The 15730-nt window shown below is 46.0% G+C and overlaps 1 protein-coding gene across 1 annotated transcript in view; it reads right to left on the bottom strand.

Moving 5' to 3' along the window:
• Nucleotides 1-3997: 3997 nt before the first annotated feature.
• The window catches only part of PARN (poly(A)-specific ribonuclease), a 151667-nt gene continuing 139934 nt past the window's right edge, over nucleotides 3998-15730 (bottom strand). The window contains exons 23-24 of the mRNA XM_008696916.2: nucleotides 14214-14407; nucleotides 3998-5037 (exon numbers count right to left, since the gene is read on the bottom strand). Of these exons, the coding sequence (XP_008695138.1) occupies nucleotides 4985-5037; nucleotides 14214-14407 (247 nt within the window). The 3' untranslated portion in view covers nucleotides 3998-4984. The remainder of the gene's footprint in view (nucleotides 5038-14213; nucleotides 14408-15730) is intronic.

Here is a 15730-nt window from a genome sequence, read left to right as displayed (position 1 = left end):
GACGACTCGGGAGCACAGGGTGGCCCACAACCTGGGGAAACATGACCTAGCCTCCACGTATCCTATTTCCCCTCCTCGACAAAATCAGACACATCGATTTACCCCATGAATCATTTGGGGGAAAAAAAGATTCAATTGAAGTCATGAAACTTAAGTCATGAGATCAAAAAAAAAAAAAAAAAAAAAACATCTGAAAAGATAGCACTATTTTTAACACTCACTAGTGCCCCGGGTCAGGAGAGAGCGGCCCGGCCCGGCCTCAGCAGGAACCAAGGGTCAGGGGATGTTCCCCTCCACGTCGAGGGAAGGGCTGCAAGATGTTCAAGTGGGAACATCACGTGCAGAAAGGATGAGCCCCTCTCTATGCTGCTGTTCAGCCAGGGTAAGAGCTCCCTTTAAAAGTACACGCATCAGGGACACCTGGGTGGCTCCGTCAGTTAAGCATCTGACATCTGCTCAGGTCACGATCTCAGGATTCTGGGATCAAGCCCCATCTCTGGCTCAGTGAAGAGTCTGCTTGAGGGTTCTCTCTCCCTTTGCCCTTCTCCACCCCCCGTCTCTCTCTAAAATAAATAAATCTTTCAAAAATTAAAGCACACACCCTAAGACCCACCCTTGTTATTAGGTCAATAGATTTTTGTGCAAGGCACCAAAGCAATCCAACTGGAAAGGTCTTCTTCACAAATGGTGCTGAATAACTGATATCCACAAGGAATAAAGGGACTTCACTTCCGCCTCACACCACACACGCAAAACTTAACTCAACATGGATCGCAGATGGAATCATAAACCCCAGAACTCTAAAGCTTCTGCAAACACACACGCAAAGCTTCTGCAAGAAACATGAAAGGATATCTTTACAACGTGGGGGTTTCTTAGAAAGGACCAAAATATGGCATGACATCCCCATGAATGGGTCCCAAGAAGGAAGCAAAAAAAATGTACAAAATAGACTTCATTAAAACTAAAATTCATGGGATGCCTGGCTCAGTTGATTAAGCATCTGCCTTCTGCTCAGGTCATGATGCCAGGGTCCTGGGATCAAGCCCCATGTTGGGCTCCTTGCTCAGAGGGAAGCCTGCTTCTCCCTCTGCCTGCCAGTCCCCCTGCTTGTGCTCTTTCTTTCTCTCTAACGAATAAATAAATAAAATCTTAAAAAAAAAGAGAGAAAAGAAAGAAAAGTAAAATTCTGCCCTGAGAAAAATACCGTTAAGAAAATAAACGAGTTTCTGGGAGAGTGGATCCTGAATGTTCTCACCACCAAAAAAAAAAAAAAAAAAGGTGACCATGTGATGTGATGATCCTGTTGGCTATCACTATGGTGGTTATTTTTCTGCAGCATATGAGTGTATCAGGTTAACACACTGTACATGTTAAACTTACATAACGTTGTATGTCAACTGTATCTCAGTGAAGGCTGGAAGAAAAAAAAAAAGAAGTCAGAGTGGGACTAAACGTTTGCAGAAAATTATCAAAGGACTGATGTCCAGAATATATAATGAGCATCTACAATTTAGTAACAGGGACACAACCCGATAAAATACAGACAAGAGAAATGAACAGATAATTCAGAGGAACATATACGAATGGCCAATAAGCATGTCATTGTCCATCATCACAGAAATGCAAAGGAAATCTGCAATGAGATACATTATATATCCATCAAACAGCTGAAGACTGATGACACCAAATGTTGCCAGGGACGGGAGCTACTGGAACTCTCCTACGGTGTCGGTGAGAGTGTAAATGATATGACCACTTTGGAAAAAGACCTGGGAATTTCTAGAATGTCCCCAGTAGGTTTATTCATAGTAGCCCCAAACTGGGAACAGCCCAAGTGTCCATCAGTTGAAGAATGGATAAACAGACCATGATATATGCACACTGGGCCACAAAAAAAAAAAAAAAAAAAAAGATCTTCTGACACACACACCAGCATGAATCTCAAAAACATCATGCTGAGAGAAAGGGCCTCACCAGAGAGCATGCACTTCATGATTCTATTTCCATGAAGTTCTAGAACAGGTCAAACTAACCTGTGGTGAAAAAAATGCAGGCTGGTGGTTGCCTCTGGGGGGTGGCAGTGGGGTTGGGGTTGACTGCGAAGAGGCAGAAGAGAATATTCTGGGGGTGATGGTGATGTTCTGGACCTTAACAGTTCAGATTTCATTTGTCAGAACTTCTCAATTGGTACACTGGAGATTTGAGCATTTCACTATAAATTTTAGCCCCAGGAACCCCCATTGATAAATGTTAAACTCTGGCTAATGACACACGAGCTGAAGTACATGGTAGAGGGAGTGCACCCGTGTTTATGACTTCCTTAGAAATATATCACAAACTAGGCTGAATTGATGAATGGAGGGATGGCTGGTTATAGAATAATGTGAATAGAGCAAAATGGGGGCTATGCAATCTGGGGAGGGGCTGGTAAATTGGTATCCACTGAACAATTCTTACAACTTCTCTGCATATTCTAAATTTTTCACAATAAAATGTTGGTGGGGGGTGGTTGGTGAATATAAAGCTGTAAGAAAAGACAGAGCACAGCACTCAGTCTCCACCCCAGCTCTGCAATCAGAGGACTACAGAACAATTTGCAGGGTAACACCGAGGTCCCCACTTCCACACCCGCCTCCAGATTTGGCTCGGTGTGTAAGAAATCTGGAGCCACAGCCCCATCATCAACATATGCCTCTGGGCCTCTGTATCAAAAAGCCGAAGCACCATCCTAGGGTTTTATACCCAAAGAGACTTCAAGAAAGCCTGTGTGTATGTGTGGAGTGGGTTGACAACTGGGTTGACCCAGTTCAACTATTTTAAGTCATCTGATCCAGTTGGGAAGAAAATAGGGGTGTGGACGTGGATGAGAGATCCCCCAGATAATTAATTCTAAGCTCAGTCCCACGTGATTATGCCTGTACCAGCTCCAGCTGACAGAAGAGGATACAAACAGGGTTTCAGATCAAAAGCGTCATCTTCAACTGTCACGGCAATTTAGTGGGTGCTTACGTGTGCTGGGCATGTTATGTGATCTCGTTTAGTCCTTGCAATCACCCTACAGGGCAGGTTTATCATTCTGGCTTCATGATGGAGGAAATGGAGGCTCGGAGAGGGTAAATGATGCGAAGCCTCCTTTCCAGAAAGCTCCCCCTTCCCCTGAGCCCCTCCCTGGACCAGGAGACACAGGGGTACAACCCATGTGTGTCTATAAAGCTTTCTGATCAGGGAGAGTTGGGCTTCAGGGGAACAACGTGGGATTTCATTCCTTTAGGACAAGAGGCCCCACCCCTCTCCCGCTGCAGCCGTGCACCACAGAAGGTGCTGGACCACCAGAGGCTCTGGGTCTCCACACAGGGTGCACTCGTCTGGCCCCATGCACGCCCATCATGGCCTGCAGGGGGCTTTCCCTCTTGTTGGCGGTGTGAAGAGTGTCCGGCACTACCTGAGTCTATCTGTAGATTTCACCGACTCAGTACCGTCCAGCAATGCCCTGTAACCCCCAGCCTTTATCTGTCTGTCTCCACCTCCCTGCACACCACTCCACGGAGCTGTGCGCAGGGACAACTCTGGAAGGGGTGGGAGCGCGTTCCCGAAGGGTTTGGGTTTGTAATTCTGCCACAGACTGCTAGGTCAGGGGGAGGAGGGGACGTGTTCCGAGGCTCGTAACTGGGGAAACATGAGTGTCTCACTCATCTGAATTCACATGCCACCACCGATTCCGAAGGGCTCCATTCCGCCCACCTCGACAGAGATGCGGACCCTCCTCCTACACAGCCATTTTCGACGGGGCTCAACTCCAGCTCCAAGCATCTGACTCATTCATGCAGGTATTGGGGTCAGAGGTTAAAAAAGAAGAAAAAATCCATAAACACCAAGATTCGTGACTTACCAGAGCTTTTTAGGGGTGATCTTTTGAGAGAAACATATCTATGTAAAGATCAAATACGTCATTCACTTACAAAAAAAGAAAAAGGAAAAAAAAAAACCCAGAATCCTATGAAAATTCCTTTAATTTTCATCTTTTGGAAATACATGTTTCATTTTTTATTTCCATGATACAAAAAAATGTTAAATATCTAACAATGATCTCTATGAAGCGGATCTCCTGAAGTAGATCCGTGAAATTCTGTCGCTGTTGGGATCAGTGTCAACAGAGAAAGGGCTGGCACACGTCCTTTGTGGTTTCACGCACACGCACAAGCATGCACACGTGCCACCTCACCCCCAGGCACACACTCAGACAGAGAGGACGAGCAGGCTGAGACGAGGGGAAGGAGCACAGCAGAACATGTAAAAACAGAAGTTAACTTTTCATACTCGTACAGTCCACCATGAGAAACTCATATCTTGGGGGGAAAGGACTCTAAATAATTATGGCCTGAAGGCTAAGACAGAGGTGAAGCTCCTTTACAGGTGGACAGCGGGAGACCGTTCCCTTCTGGAAACACAGGCTTGTCCCTCTGTATTTTCAGGCAGCTGCGGTGGGAAACAGGCAGACGCGAGTGGTCTCTCCATCCATCGGGAGACAAGCTGTGGGTCGCGGAGACCCCTGAGTCCGAAGAGAACCCCTCGGAGCGGGAAAGACTTCAACCCCAAACTCATGATCACGGCGCCCGAGAGCATCTGCTGTTTGCTCGGTTCACAGCCAACTATCCCCGCCAGGGTGGATTCTGAAACACGTGAAAATTCACAACAGGAAGGGCTTCACGAAAGCGACAGATGATCAACGGGTTAATAACATACACATTCACGACAGCCTACACCCGTGCTGAGTGGCAGCAGACAGTTTACATTAAAAGGGAAGAGAGACAGCCACAAAAATAAAAACTGGGTTTTGTTTGTTTTTTTTCCAGGACACATACTTGGTTTCAAACCCCTCCCATACCACATTTTATTCAATTAAATACAGTATGGCTTCCGAATGTGCTGGCTGGTCCGGCCTCAGCCACAGCACCAGCGGTGTGTTTCCCTCGGGCCTCAGTTACCACGTGTCAGGGACTTCGAAGAGCTTGGCAGGGCTGTCGGGGATAACTCCTGGGGAGGGGGTGGACAAAACAGAACATGGTGAACAAGGAGAGGACAGCACCCGGGGGACCAGCGACCGGCGCAGAGCAGAGTGCCCACGGCAGACAGGGCCGGGCTGGACAGAGCACGTCCGCAGACAGACCCTGCCCATGGGCAGCAGTGCCCAGCAGACAGAGGCGACCCCACGCAAATGTCCCATGGAGGATCAGTGACCTGCCTCCCTGCTTGGACGCCTCTGTTTACTTCACAGGGGTTAAAACATGGACGCGCACATATCGCTCAGGGGGCACACACTGTATTCTTTGCTAGTCATCACACTGAGCACTCGGTTCATCTTTTTTTTTTTTTTTAAATTAAGAAAGCTGTATGCCCAATGTGGGGCTTGAACTCACAACCCCAAGATCAAGAGTCACACGCTCCACCAACTGAGCGAGCCAGGTGTCCCTCAGTTCATTTAATCTTCGTAACAAGTCCAGCACGGTGTGGGGCACCTGTGCGGCAGAGCTCGTGAAGCGTCCGACTCTTGGTTTCTGCTCAGGTCGTGATCTCAGGGTTGTGAGCTCGAGCCCCACATCGGGCTCTGCACTCAGTACAGAGTCGGCCTGAGATTCTCTCTCCCTTTCCCCTGCCCTTCCCACTAGTGCTCTCTCTCTCAAATTAATAAATTAATTAAAAGAAAAAACCCAGCATAGTGGTATCCATGTCCCTGTTTTACAGATTCAAGAACAGGCTGAGAAAGGCAGGGTAAGGTGGCCAGTCTCACAGAGCCAGCACGTGGCTGAGGTGGGACTGGATCTTTCCACGGCATCCAGAGCCCTGTCTCGTCCCAGGACACCAGGTTTCTCTGTGCTGGGGGCTTTGTACCAGCACCCAGAAGAGAAACCCAAGGGGCTGGTGGCTTTTTTAGAGAAGCTAACTAGTGGGGGTTCATAGACCCCCAAAAGGGGCCCAAGTAGAACCGTGCAGCCGTTTCAGAGTTCAGCAACACTGGCTCAGTGTTGACGGGCCTCTTCGGGTACAAACAGTTTCACCCGGAAGCTGGAAGCCCTTCTCCTCCGTTCCCGCCACTCTATCGGCAGCGGCACAGTCGGGTCAGGGACTGGACCAGCCATGTCCAGACTAAGCAAAGGGGAATTAAGTCAGGGAAAAGCATGGCCACGATGGAAAGCGTGACCGACCAGGCGTTCCTGCCCTGGTGGCGACGTACATTACTCAAGCAGGGTTGGCAGGGAAAACCAGCAAAGCTAACCCCAGCTGCTAACACTCCAAGATTCCAAAAGGGGAGAGGGCTCGGCTGCTGCCTAAAATGGTAACTTTCAAAACTGGAGGAGGTGCAAGGTCCTGCAAAGTAGGAAATCACTCAGCTCAAAGTGGCCACCTCAATGGTAGGAATGTCTAAAGATAACTAGGTCTGAACACACGAAATAACACAGGATTTCCGCCAACACGAGAATTCCCACTGGTGATCGTTTACTGAGATGAAGTCCAGACAGACAGGATGAGAAGCCTGGGAGAGGGATACTTGGGAGGCTTCTGCCCCGGGTCTCATCGCTGTGTTGGCACTCCCAGCAAAGACTGTAAGACCACTCCTGAGAAGTGAAGAGGGACAGGAGATGCTCCATGTGAGATTCCCAGAATCCAGTTAGGTTATTAAAGAACAAGATATACAGACACTCCCCTCCGCAGAGCACACACATTCATATGATACCTGATCATAGGGAGGAAAAGAAACATCCGTAAGGGCATTTTTATAATTCACGTATCAGAGAAATATCACAGCACCCAATTAGCCATTTCACATATTTTTTTAAGATTTTATTTTTATTTATTTGAGAAAGAGAGAGAGAAAGAGAGAATGAGTGGAGAGGTGTAGGGGCAGAGGAAGAGGGAGAAGCAGACTCCCCGCTGAATGCAGAGCCTGACACGGAGCTTGAGCCCAGGACCCTGAGATCATGACCCACTCCAAAGGCAGATGCCCAACGGACTGAGCCACCCAGGTGCCCCACCAATTAGCCATTTTAAAGGTAAAAGCCACAATGCCAAGTGTGGAGAAGTGAAATAAATTCAAACTAGCTGCGAGGGAAATCAAACAAACAAAAGCTAAATGGCTAAAAACAACTGTTCTGTCTTACTTCTACTAGCACCTGCTGCTGGCTGGATGGGACCGTGTGTGGGTGTGGCGGCATGCCAGCAGACACACAGGAAGTGACTCGGGGAAGAGCTGGTGAGAAACAGTGCGATAAGCAAAAGCTTTGGATGAGCACGCCTGGCCTGGCCATTTGACTGGCGGTATGGCTTTGAACAACTCTCCCTGGCCCATCTATCTGCTGGACTGAATACTACTTTCTGCTGCACAGGCCTGCTGTGGTACAGTCGAGTTCCAGGCACACAACAAGTTTTTCGTGTACGTCAGGTCCCTTTTCCTTATCAGTAAGGTGGCCGGACACTGAATATGGTTCTTCTCCAGGAAGCAAGAGCCTGCAGTCAAGATGATCCTTGTTTTCACTGCCTAAAATGTGCAGCTGCTGAGCAAGTGATGTGTCTAGAGGAACCAGAACTTTAGGAACTTTCTAAAGGAGACCTAGACCAGGAGAGGCTGGAGGTCACTGTTGCTGTTCTTTCTAGCACTTTCCAGAAAGGGAGTGCTGGAGACTGAAGGATCAGTCTAAAAGCTAGTGGATAAGGAGCTAGGTCAGCGTTCCAGGGAGCTCATTTTCACAGCCCTGTTTCACTTGAGGGCAAAGAATTATTCTGGAACAATTTTTCTTTTTAAACAAATATTTTAGGATGTCTGCTTCCTGTTGGGATGGATCTCAATGCATACTTTGCACCATATACGAAAATTAACTCAAAATAGACTGTACACCTAAATGTAAAACCTAAAACCATGAAATGTCTAGAAGAAAACACAGGAAAAAATCTCTATAATCTGGAGTCAAGCAACGATTTCTTAGATATGACACCAAAGGCATAATCCGAGAAAAAAAACGATAAATTGGATTTTAGTAAAATTTTAAACTTCTACTATTTGAAAGTTACCATTAAGAAAATGAAAAGGAAAGCAGAGTCTGGAATGTGCAAAACACCCAAAAGGACTTGTCTCCAGAATATACAAAGAACTCTCAAAACTCAAGGAGAAGAAAACAAATAACCCGATGAAAAAAATGGGCAAAAGATCTGAAAAGACATTCCGCCAAAGAGATTTGGACGGCTAATAAGCACACAAAGAGATGCTTAGCATCATTAGTCGTTAGGGAAATTCAGTTCAAAGCCATATGAGACACCACTACAGGCCCACTGGAATGGCGAAAAAGGACCGTACCAGTACTGGTGAAGGTGCAGAGCCACCGGAAGCCTCGCTGGCCGACGGCAGGAATGCTCGATGGCGCAGCCACTTTGGAAAACGCTGTGCCAGTTTCTTAGAAGGTGAAACATGCACTTACCAAATGACCCAGCAATTCCACGCTTCGGTATTTACCCCAAAGAAACGAAAACTTAGTTCATACAAAAACCTGTTGGCAAATGTTTATAGCAGCTTGATTCTTAGTTGCTAAAAAGTGGGAACAACCTAAATGCTAACTGGCAAAATGGATAAACAGCGATATGTCTGCAAGACAGAATACTACTCAGCAATAAGAAGGAATGAACCATTGGTACATGCAACAGAAAAATGAATCTCAAATGTATTAAGAAAGAAGCACATCAGTGGCTGCCAGGATCTAGGGGTGGGAGGAGGGATGGGGCATGAGGAAACCTTCTGGAATGATACAACTATTCCCTCTCTCTCTTTTAAGATTATTTATTTATTTTAGAGAGAAGGTGAGGGGAAGGGGCAGAGGGAGTGGGAGAGAAAATCTCAAGCAGACTCTCTGTTGAGTGCAGAGCCCGACATGGGGCTTGATCCCAGGACCCGAGATCATGACCTGAGCTGAAATCAAGAGTCAGACGCTTAACCAACTGAGCCACCCAGATGCCCCTACAACTATTCTCTCTCTTGATCACAATGATGGTAATATGGCTGTACATATTTGCAAAAACTCATCAAATTGTGCACCTAAAAGCGATGACTTATTATACACAAACTGTACCTTAATAAAGCTGACCTTGCAAAAGATATTAGGAATGTTGTTTAAAAACCCAACAAAATTTTAATATAAAATATTATGCTGATAATTAAAATTTGACCAGAAGTTTTTTTTAAATGGGGGAAAGAACAGGATACCCAACTGTCTATGAAGTATGATGCCAACTATGTATAAAAATGACATGCAGAGTAAAAACAGTTGTTAAGGGAGTATCAGGCAACCATGGGGTTTGATTTCTTGTTTTTCTTCAATTTTATAGCTTTTCATAGTGAGCACATTATCTTTATTAACAAAACGACAAAAGAAATTAAAAAGTGGTCAACACAAAAGGTGACCGTTTGTGCTTCTTTATCCTTCTTCTATCCAGAGCTGAAAAGGAGAGATTCTGAGAGGAAAGACATTTCTGCCCTCAGGTGAATCCAGAACAGAATCTCAAACACTGGGATCTGCCATCGTATCATTTTCTAGAGTGGAATTCTGCAGACAGAAAGATCCTGTGGGGTGCTATACAAATGTATTTCACTGGGAGATGATCCAGAGGGCCTGGTGGAGGGCCACCAGAGGGGTCAGGGACCGATCAGTGGACTGACTACTGCACAGCACACACCCCAGGGGCCACACTGAGGCTGTCAGCCACATTTTAACCAAGGAATTAAAAAGCTCCTTGGCTGGGGCGCCTGGGTGGCACAGCGGTTGAGCGTCTACCTTCGGCTCAGGGCGTGATGCTGGCATTATGGGATCGAGCCCCACGTCGGGCTCCTCCGCTATGAGCCTGCTTCTTCCTCTCCCACTCCCCCTGCTTGTGTCCCCTCTCTCGCTGGCTGTCTCTATCTCTGTCAAATAAATAAATAAAATCTTTAAAAAAAAAAAAAAAGCTCCTTGGCTGCACTTCCCTAGTCTGGATGGTCAGCAACTGCAGACTGCTGTTCAGATCCTAAATTTTCATACTGTAACTTTAAGGATTTAAGCTTGAAAAGTTCAACAGATTACTCAAGACTCCAATGATACCCCTGGTTCCTGGCAAACATTTAAAGGTCTACTGTGTTGTTTTAAATGTAAGGAAGAAAAAGACTTGTAGCAGCCTCTCTATGACATGACACAAAAATCACCAGAATAGTCAGCATCTCCAGCACTCTTCTGCCAATGCTGACAGGGCCTGATGGAACCTCTGGCTACTGGACTGTCCGTCAATATTTTGAGAATGGTCAGTCTGGTCAGCAACAGGACACTGGAACACAATTCACTTATCAGCAAGAACAAGTGTGCTCTGGAAACCCATCCATCAAACACTGTCTGCGGAACATTTCCTCGGGATACTTTATTCCAGCCTAAATGGCACGCAGAACTTGATTTCTTTATGTACCAACTGAGAATGTACCTTGAATTCCCCCCGAGGAAAAGCAGACAGCACTACCAATCTACACTAATCCTCATAAATATAAAAGGAAGGGACTTACATTCTATGTTTGCCACCTGAACACAGGATAGAAACAACACTTAGGAGAAAAATATTTGCTAAGTACATAATACGTACATAGTAAGCTCCAAAAGAGAACGGTCGCTTGGGTCACATGACGTCATCACAAGAAAGCCCAAATTGGCAATTGTTTCTGCTCTTGACCAGCTGCCAGAAATGCTTATCTTTGTAAAGAGTCCTTTGCTTCTTCTAAAGTTTGGATGAATTTCACAGATTGCAGAACGGTACAACGTGTGAACTTTGGATCAGACTGCCCACCCCAGTGCCCCCAATACCAGCTATATTTGACTTTGCAAGTCTGAATTCTTTGAGCCTGTTTCCTCTCTAGAAATTGGAAATACTGGTATCTATGCTTTACTGAGTTTTTATAAGGAAGAGACAGTAAAGGATGATCCTGGCACAACGCCTGCTACATGATATAAACTCAATAAACGGTCATTTCTTTGGCAATTTAGTCATTTTGTTAGCTGTGAAGGGGTCTGGTATTGAGTTCTTAGTGCATCTTTGATATTAAAATGTGTAACTAAGACAGAGGACACTGTTGTGTGTAGGATTTACTGAGCACCCACTGTCCTAGGGCTGCTACAACACACAATATTCTATGGTCCTACTTTTTGCTACTTCCTCCTTAGAAAACAGAATCTCCCTCACAGGTCAAACAGTATCTTTTATACTTTTCATACCTTCTCCGACAGTGCTGGGCACCCAACATACCTTCGTGAATCACCCGCAGCCCTGTCAAGATACTCTCGCCAGGAGGACAGCTCAGACAGGAGGCCCTGGGACCTGTCTCTGCAGGTCAGACTTCCCCACGCCCTACCGAACCGTCCCATCCGGTTGCTGCCAATACTCCAACCAGGTCTTCACGGCTCCTGGTACCCTCTGAACGCTTGGGTGCTTCATGCAGACCCTTCATAGGCTCAGACCTTTGTATTCTCACTCACTGTAGGACCTTACGAAAGTCACCGAGCAATCGAAATCGGTCAACTCCACAGGCTCAGAGCCTGGTTATCTCAACCAACATCCTGCTGAGAATATTAGCGCTAAATGCTTACAACAACACAGTGAAGAAGGACCCGTTAAACTTCCAGCTTTGCGCTGCTGGAAGGCCTCAGCTGGTGAATGGTGCTCCAGAAGCCCAATTATCTCAAGTTCTCTGATTCAATTAAAAGCTGTCAAGATGTTTCTCTTTCTCTTTTAGCGGGACTGACAAAGAAGTACAAAATCTATCATTTTTTCTTTTTTAGCTCAAATCTTGAGGCAATGACAGCTTTACTGTCAATGGGAGGAAAATAAAAACCTATTTTAATGACGGTATTATACATTCAAAACCCCAAATAACTCACAGAAAGTTTTCACTTAGAATGATGAAAGTTATAAAAGGAGCTAATCTATTCAGGCAGTCTATTATTAGGTATTTTAATGTTAATACCTGTAAGATTATGCTGAGATAGAGGGGGAAAAACACCTGTCATCTTGTCCCTGAGAACTAACAGATAAGCTGAAAAATTCAGAAGAGTCTGAGACAGGAAGGAAAGGAATACAAGAGGGGACCCCGCCCCCCACCACACTAGCCGTGATCTCTAAAAGTCATGCCGACGTTCAGTATGAACATTCACTGAGCAGACACAATGCGGCAGTGGTAAGAAGGTATCACAGGTGAAGATTAAGGGCGTTACAGAATAAAACCTTCTCCAGTGCTCAGTTTAGGGAACGGAAGGGAGGCAAGTCAAGAACAGCGGAATTCAAGGAGGCAGCTGAAAGAAACAATCTGGGCTTCAAACAAGAAGTTTAAGTTTTCAGTTAAAGTTAAGCCTCAGCATAATGTATAAAAACATATGCAACATTTTTGTTGCCTCTTTGATTCCATTGATACCAATGAGATTCAGAAAACTCCCCGCCAGCAGATCAGGCCACATTGCAAAGGGAGGAATTAATATGAAACACGATGAATTCTTAGCTTAGGTATGAATCAAGTTCCATGGCTTTCCTAGACCTTCCTTTGATCTGACTGTTGGTTCTGCTAGCCAGGAGACTGGCGTGATATGAGATAAAAGAGAGGTGCACTCGGGGCTGGGTCAGCGGCCCTGCTATCCCAAGCAGACAGGCAGTGGCATAGCCATGTGGGGAAAGCACGGGCTTTTCTGAAGGACAAACTGAAGGACTCCATGACCTTGGGTGGGTCCCATTACCCTTCATGCCACCAACGTCTTAACCGTGAAATGGACTTTGAGGACCACCTTTAAAGGAAAGAACTCCCACCAAGCACGAAATGCTGCACCGGGCCCTGAGTAAGCAGCCGTCAGTGAAGGGCTCTAACTGTTGTCACTGCAACAGCTGTGGGACCCAGTAGGTGACGGCCGGATCTCCGGAGCAAGGAACTGGCCTGGCTGACCATCGAGCCACTCCCTCATGTCACAGCCCAGCATTGTAGGGGGTCTGCGCATGGAGGGCTAAGTTCAGTCATGGACCCCCCGCGGCATCCGGGTTACGGAGAGAACATGGGATTTTGCCTCGGGCAGGCCTGGACTTACCTTCTGCTGCTAGCTACCTGGACCTGCACATTTCTTAACCTCTCTGAGACAGGTACCTGTGTCACTAAGACAGGATGGTAATCCCCTATGTCAGGGCCACTGTGAGAAGGCAATTACATCAGGAGAGAAAAGGCTCCTACTACAGCACCTTGCACATACTGGGCTTTCAACATGGGTTAGCTTCTGGTTTCCTTTGTTCCTTATGTAATTCTGTGTATGAGAGAAATCCAGGCTGCCTGGCGTTTTGCTGGGAACGGTGAAAACTCTGCCACTGAAAATAACATGTGTAGGAGGAGGCCTCTGTGCACATTTAAATGCACATTTAAGATACTGGGGCTACTTACACACATCAGCAAAACCTCTAAACCATGGAGGAGAGAGAGAGGATTACCAAAATGGAGTAACCGTCTTTAACTGAGAAGGCCCCTGCCAAGCCTTCCTCTATCAAGAGACAGGGCTTTTTAGGGATTCCTCAAATTAAATGGATCCTAAAAAGCATCTGGTCCCGTGGTAAACTACGGCAGCCCCCCTCATCTGCGGGGGACATATTCCCAAACACCCAGTAGATGCCTGAAACCTCCGGTAGTACCAAACCCTATACACTCCATGCTATTTCCTGTACATCCACAGCTGTGACGAAGTTTAATTTATAAATGAGGCAGAGTAAGAGATTAACAAGAGCTCATAACAAATGAGGACAATTATAAAACAATGTACTGTAATAAAAGTCGTGTGAATTGGTTTCTCTCACTTAAAAAATCTTACTGTCCTAGACTCACCCTTCTTCTGGTGATGATGTGAGATGATAAAATGCCCTCGTGACAAGATGAAGTGAGGAGAATGACAGAGGCATGGAGACCTAGCATTAGGCTACCAATGACGTTCTGATGATACAGAGGTCAGAAGGATCCTCTGCTTCTGGACCACGGCTGATTATGGGAAACCGTGGATAAGGGGGTTGTGGGGGACTACTGGACATGGGCTTTGCCACCAACCGAAGCCCTGCTATCATTTCTCCCCCCAAACTATGAGTTTCTAGAGCATTAAAGAGTACACAACTCCAGAGCTCTACTAAGATCTTATACAAACCTGCTGGTGAAAGGTCCTTCTTCATTCTTTTTAATTTCTTGGACTTTTTTCTTCCCTCGGAGAGGGGCTCTGCACAGGACTCTGTCTGCTCGAACTCAGTGTCAGAAATCTCCCCCGATATTCTGGCCTCCAAGTCAGCTTCTTCTGGGCTCGGACTCAGATTTCTCTTTCCTGCCGTGCTGGTCGCTGTAAGACTGAAACACAAATAATGCGACGACATGAAAGGTGTTGAGATTAACAGGAACACTGGCCTCGAAAATGTCTTAATACTCTCTTAAGTCTGTTACCACTTAACTAGCAGCCAACAACACGGGCGGCTGCCACTTGTGTGTGAGAGTGAAAGACCTTATATAGGAACTGAAGTCTGAAGGTTTCCCTGTGATGACAAGCTTATTCAGAAGGAAGCTCGACGTTACGCTTGTGTACAGACACATAGGAATCTAAGCTGTTCTTAGTGCTTTGAAGAACGCATTTTTTTTTTTAAAGATTTTATTTATTTGAGAAAGAGAGAGCGTGAGAGCGAGCATGGCGGGGGGGGGGGGGCAGAGCAAGAAGCAGAAACCCCGCTGAGCAGGGAGCCTGCCGGCATGGTGCTTGATCCCAGGACCCCGGGATCAGGACCCGAGACAAAGGCAGACGCTTAACCCGCTGAGCCACCCAGGCGCTCCTTGAAGAACAAAATTTTAAAGAAAATTCCTGGTTTCTGTTTTCGTGGAGCTCCTGTTTCGTAGCAGAAGAGTTGAGCTGCTGTAATAAAATAACAGTCTTGGTGGAGCTAAATTGGAAGACGGCACTGTTGTTACCTTCACGGCTGCCTGATGGATACACAACACAACGGAAGAATTCTGGAGCGCGTCAGCTATCACGTTGCTCGTCATCTGAATACACTTACAGGGCATGGCCCACCTTCACAGAATTCTCTTCTATTCCTAAACGGTGACTTGTCAAATTTATAATTAAACCTGGCTTCACTTTTAAAGCTTTATAGGATGTGACATGTTGAATTAAATCAAATTACATGTCCTGATTTTTCCTTGAGAAAATATGTTCCCTGAAATATAACTTGATAAAAACAGAGACCACATGGCCAATGTGAGTCCTGTCTCCTCTAAATGGGTCTTATAAATAGATTTTTTATTATAGCCCCCAAGTTATGAGAAACATTTAAAAATCAAGTCATTCCACTTAAGGGAGGCCATTCGAGTACAGAGAGGGGGCGGGAAAGGAGAGAGCGAGTGAATGCGCACATACCCCTATTTAAGCCTCTTCTAAGGAAGCGAATACTTAAAATATTATGTATAAAAAAACTCTGGCTACCCAGTTATCCCAGTTCCTCCACGTTAGCCCTGCACTCACATCTTCTCTGTAATTCATACTTGCTCACTCATGTGAAGAAGGAAAATAATAAACTGTTTTCCCTGGTGGTTATTAGAAGCCATCAGAGGCAGAATACACGGGCTCTTAAGACTGGCTGGCTGGCCTTGCACCTGTCCTCTTGTTCACATACATCACACACA

The sequence above is a fragment of the Ursus maritimus genome, unplaced genomic scaffold (assembly GCF_017311325.1).
Source record: "Ursus maritimus isolate PB19 unplaced genomic scaffold, ASM1731132v1 scaffold_2, whole genome shotgun sequence".
Classification (NCBI taxonomy): Eukaryota; Metazoa; Chordata; class Mammalia; order Carnivora; family Ursidae; genus Ursus; species Ursus maritimus.
The sequence above is the reverse complement of the archived record's forward strand: the minus strand, read 5'-3'. Positions and strand labels throughout refer to the sequence as shown.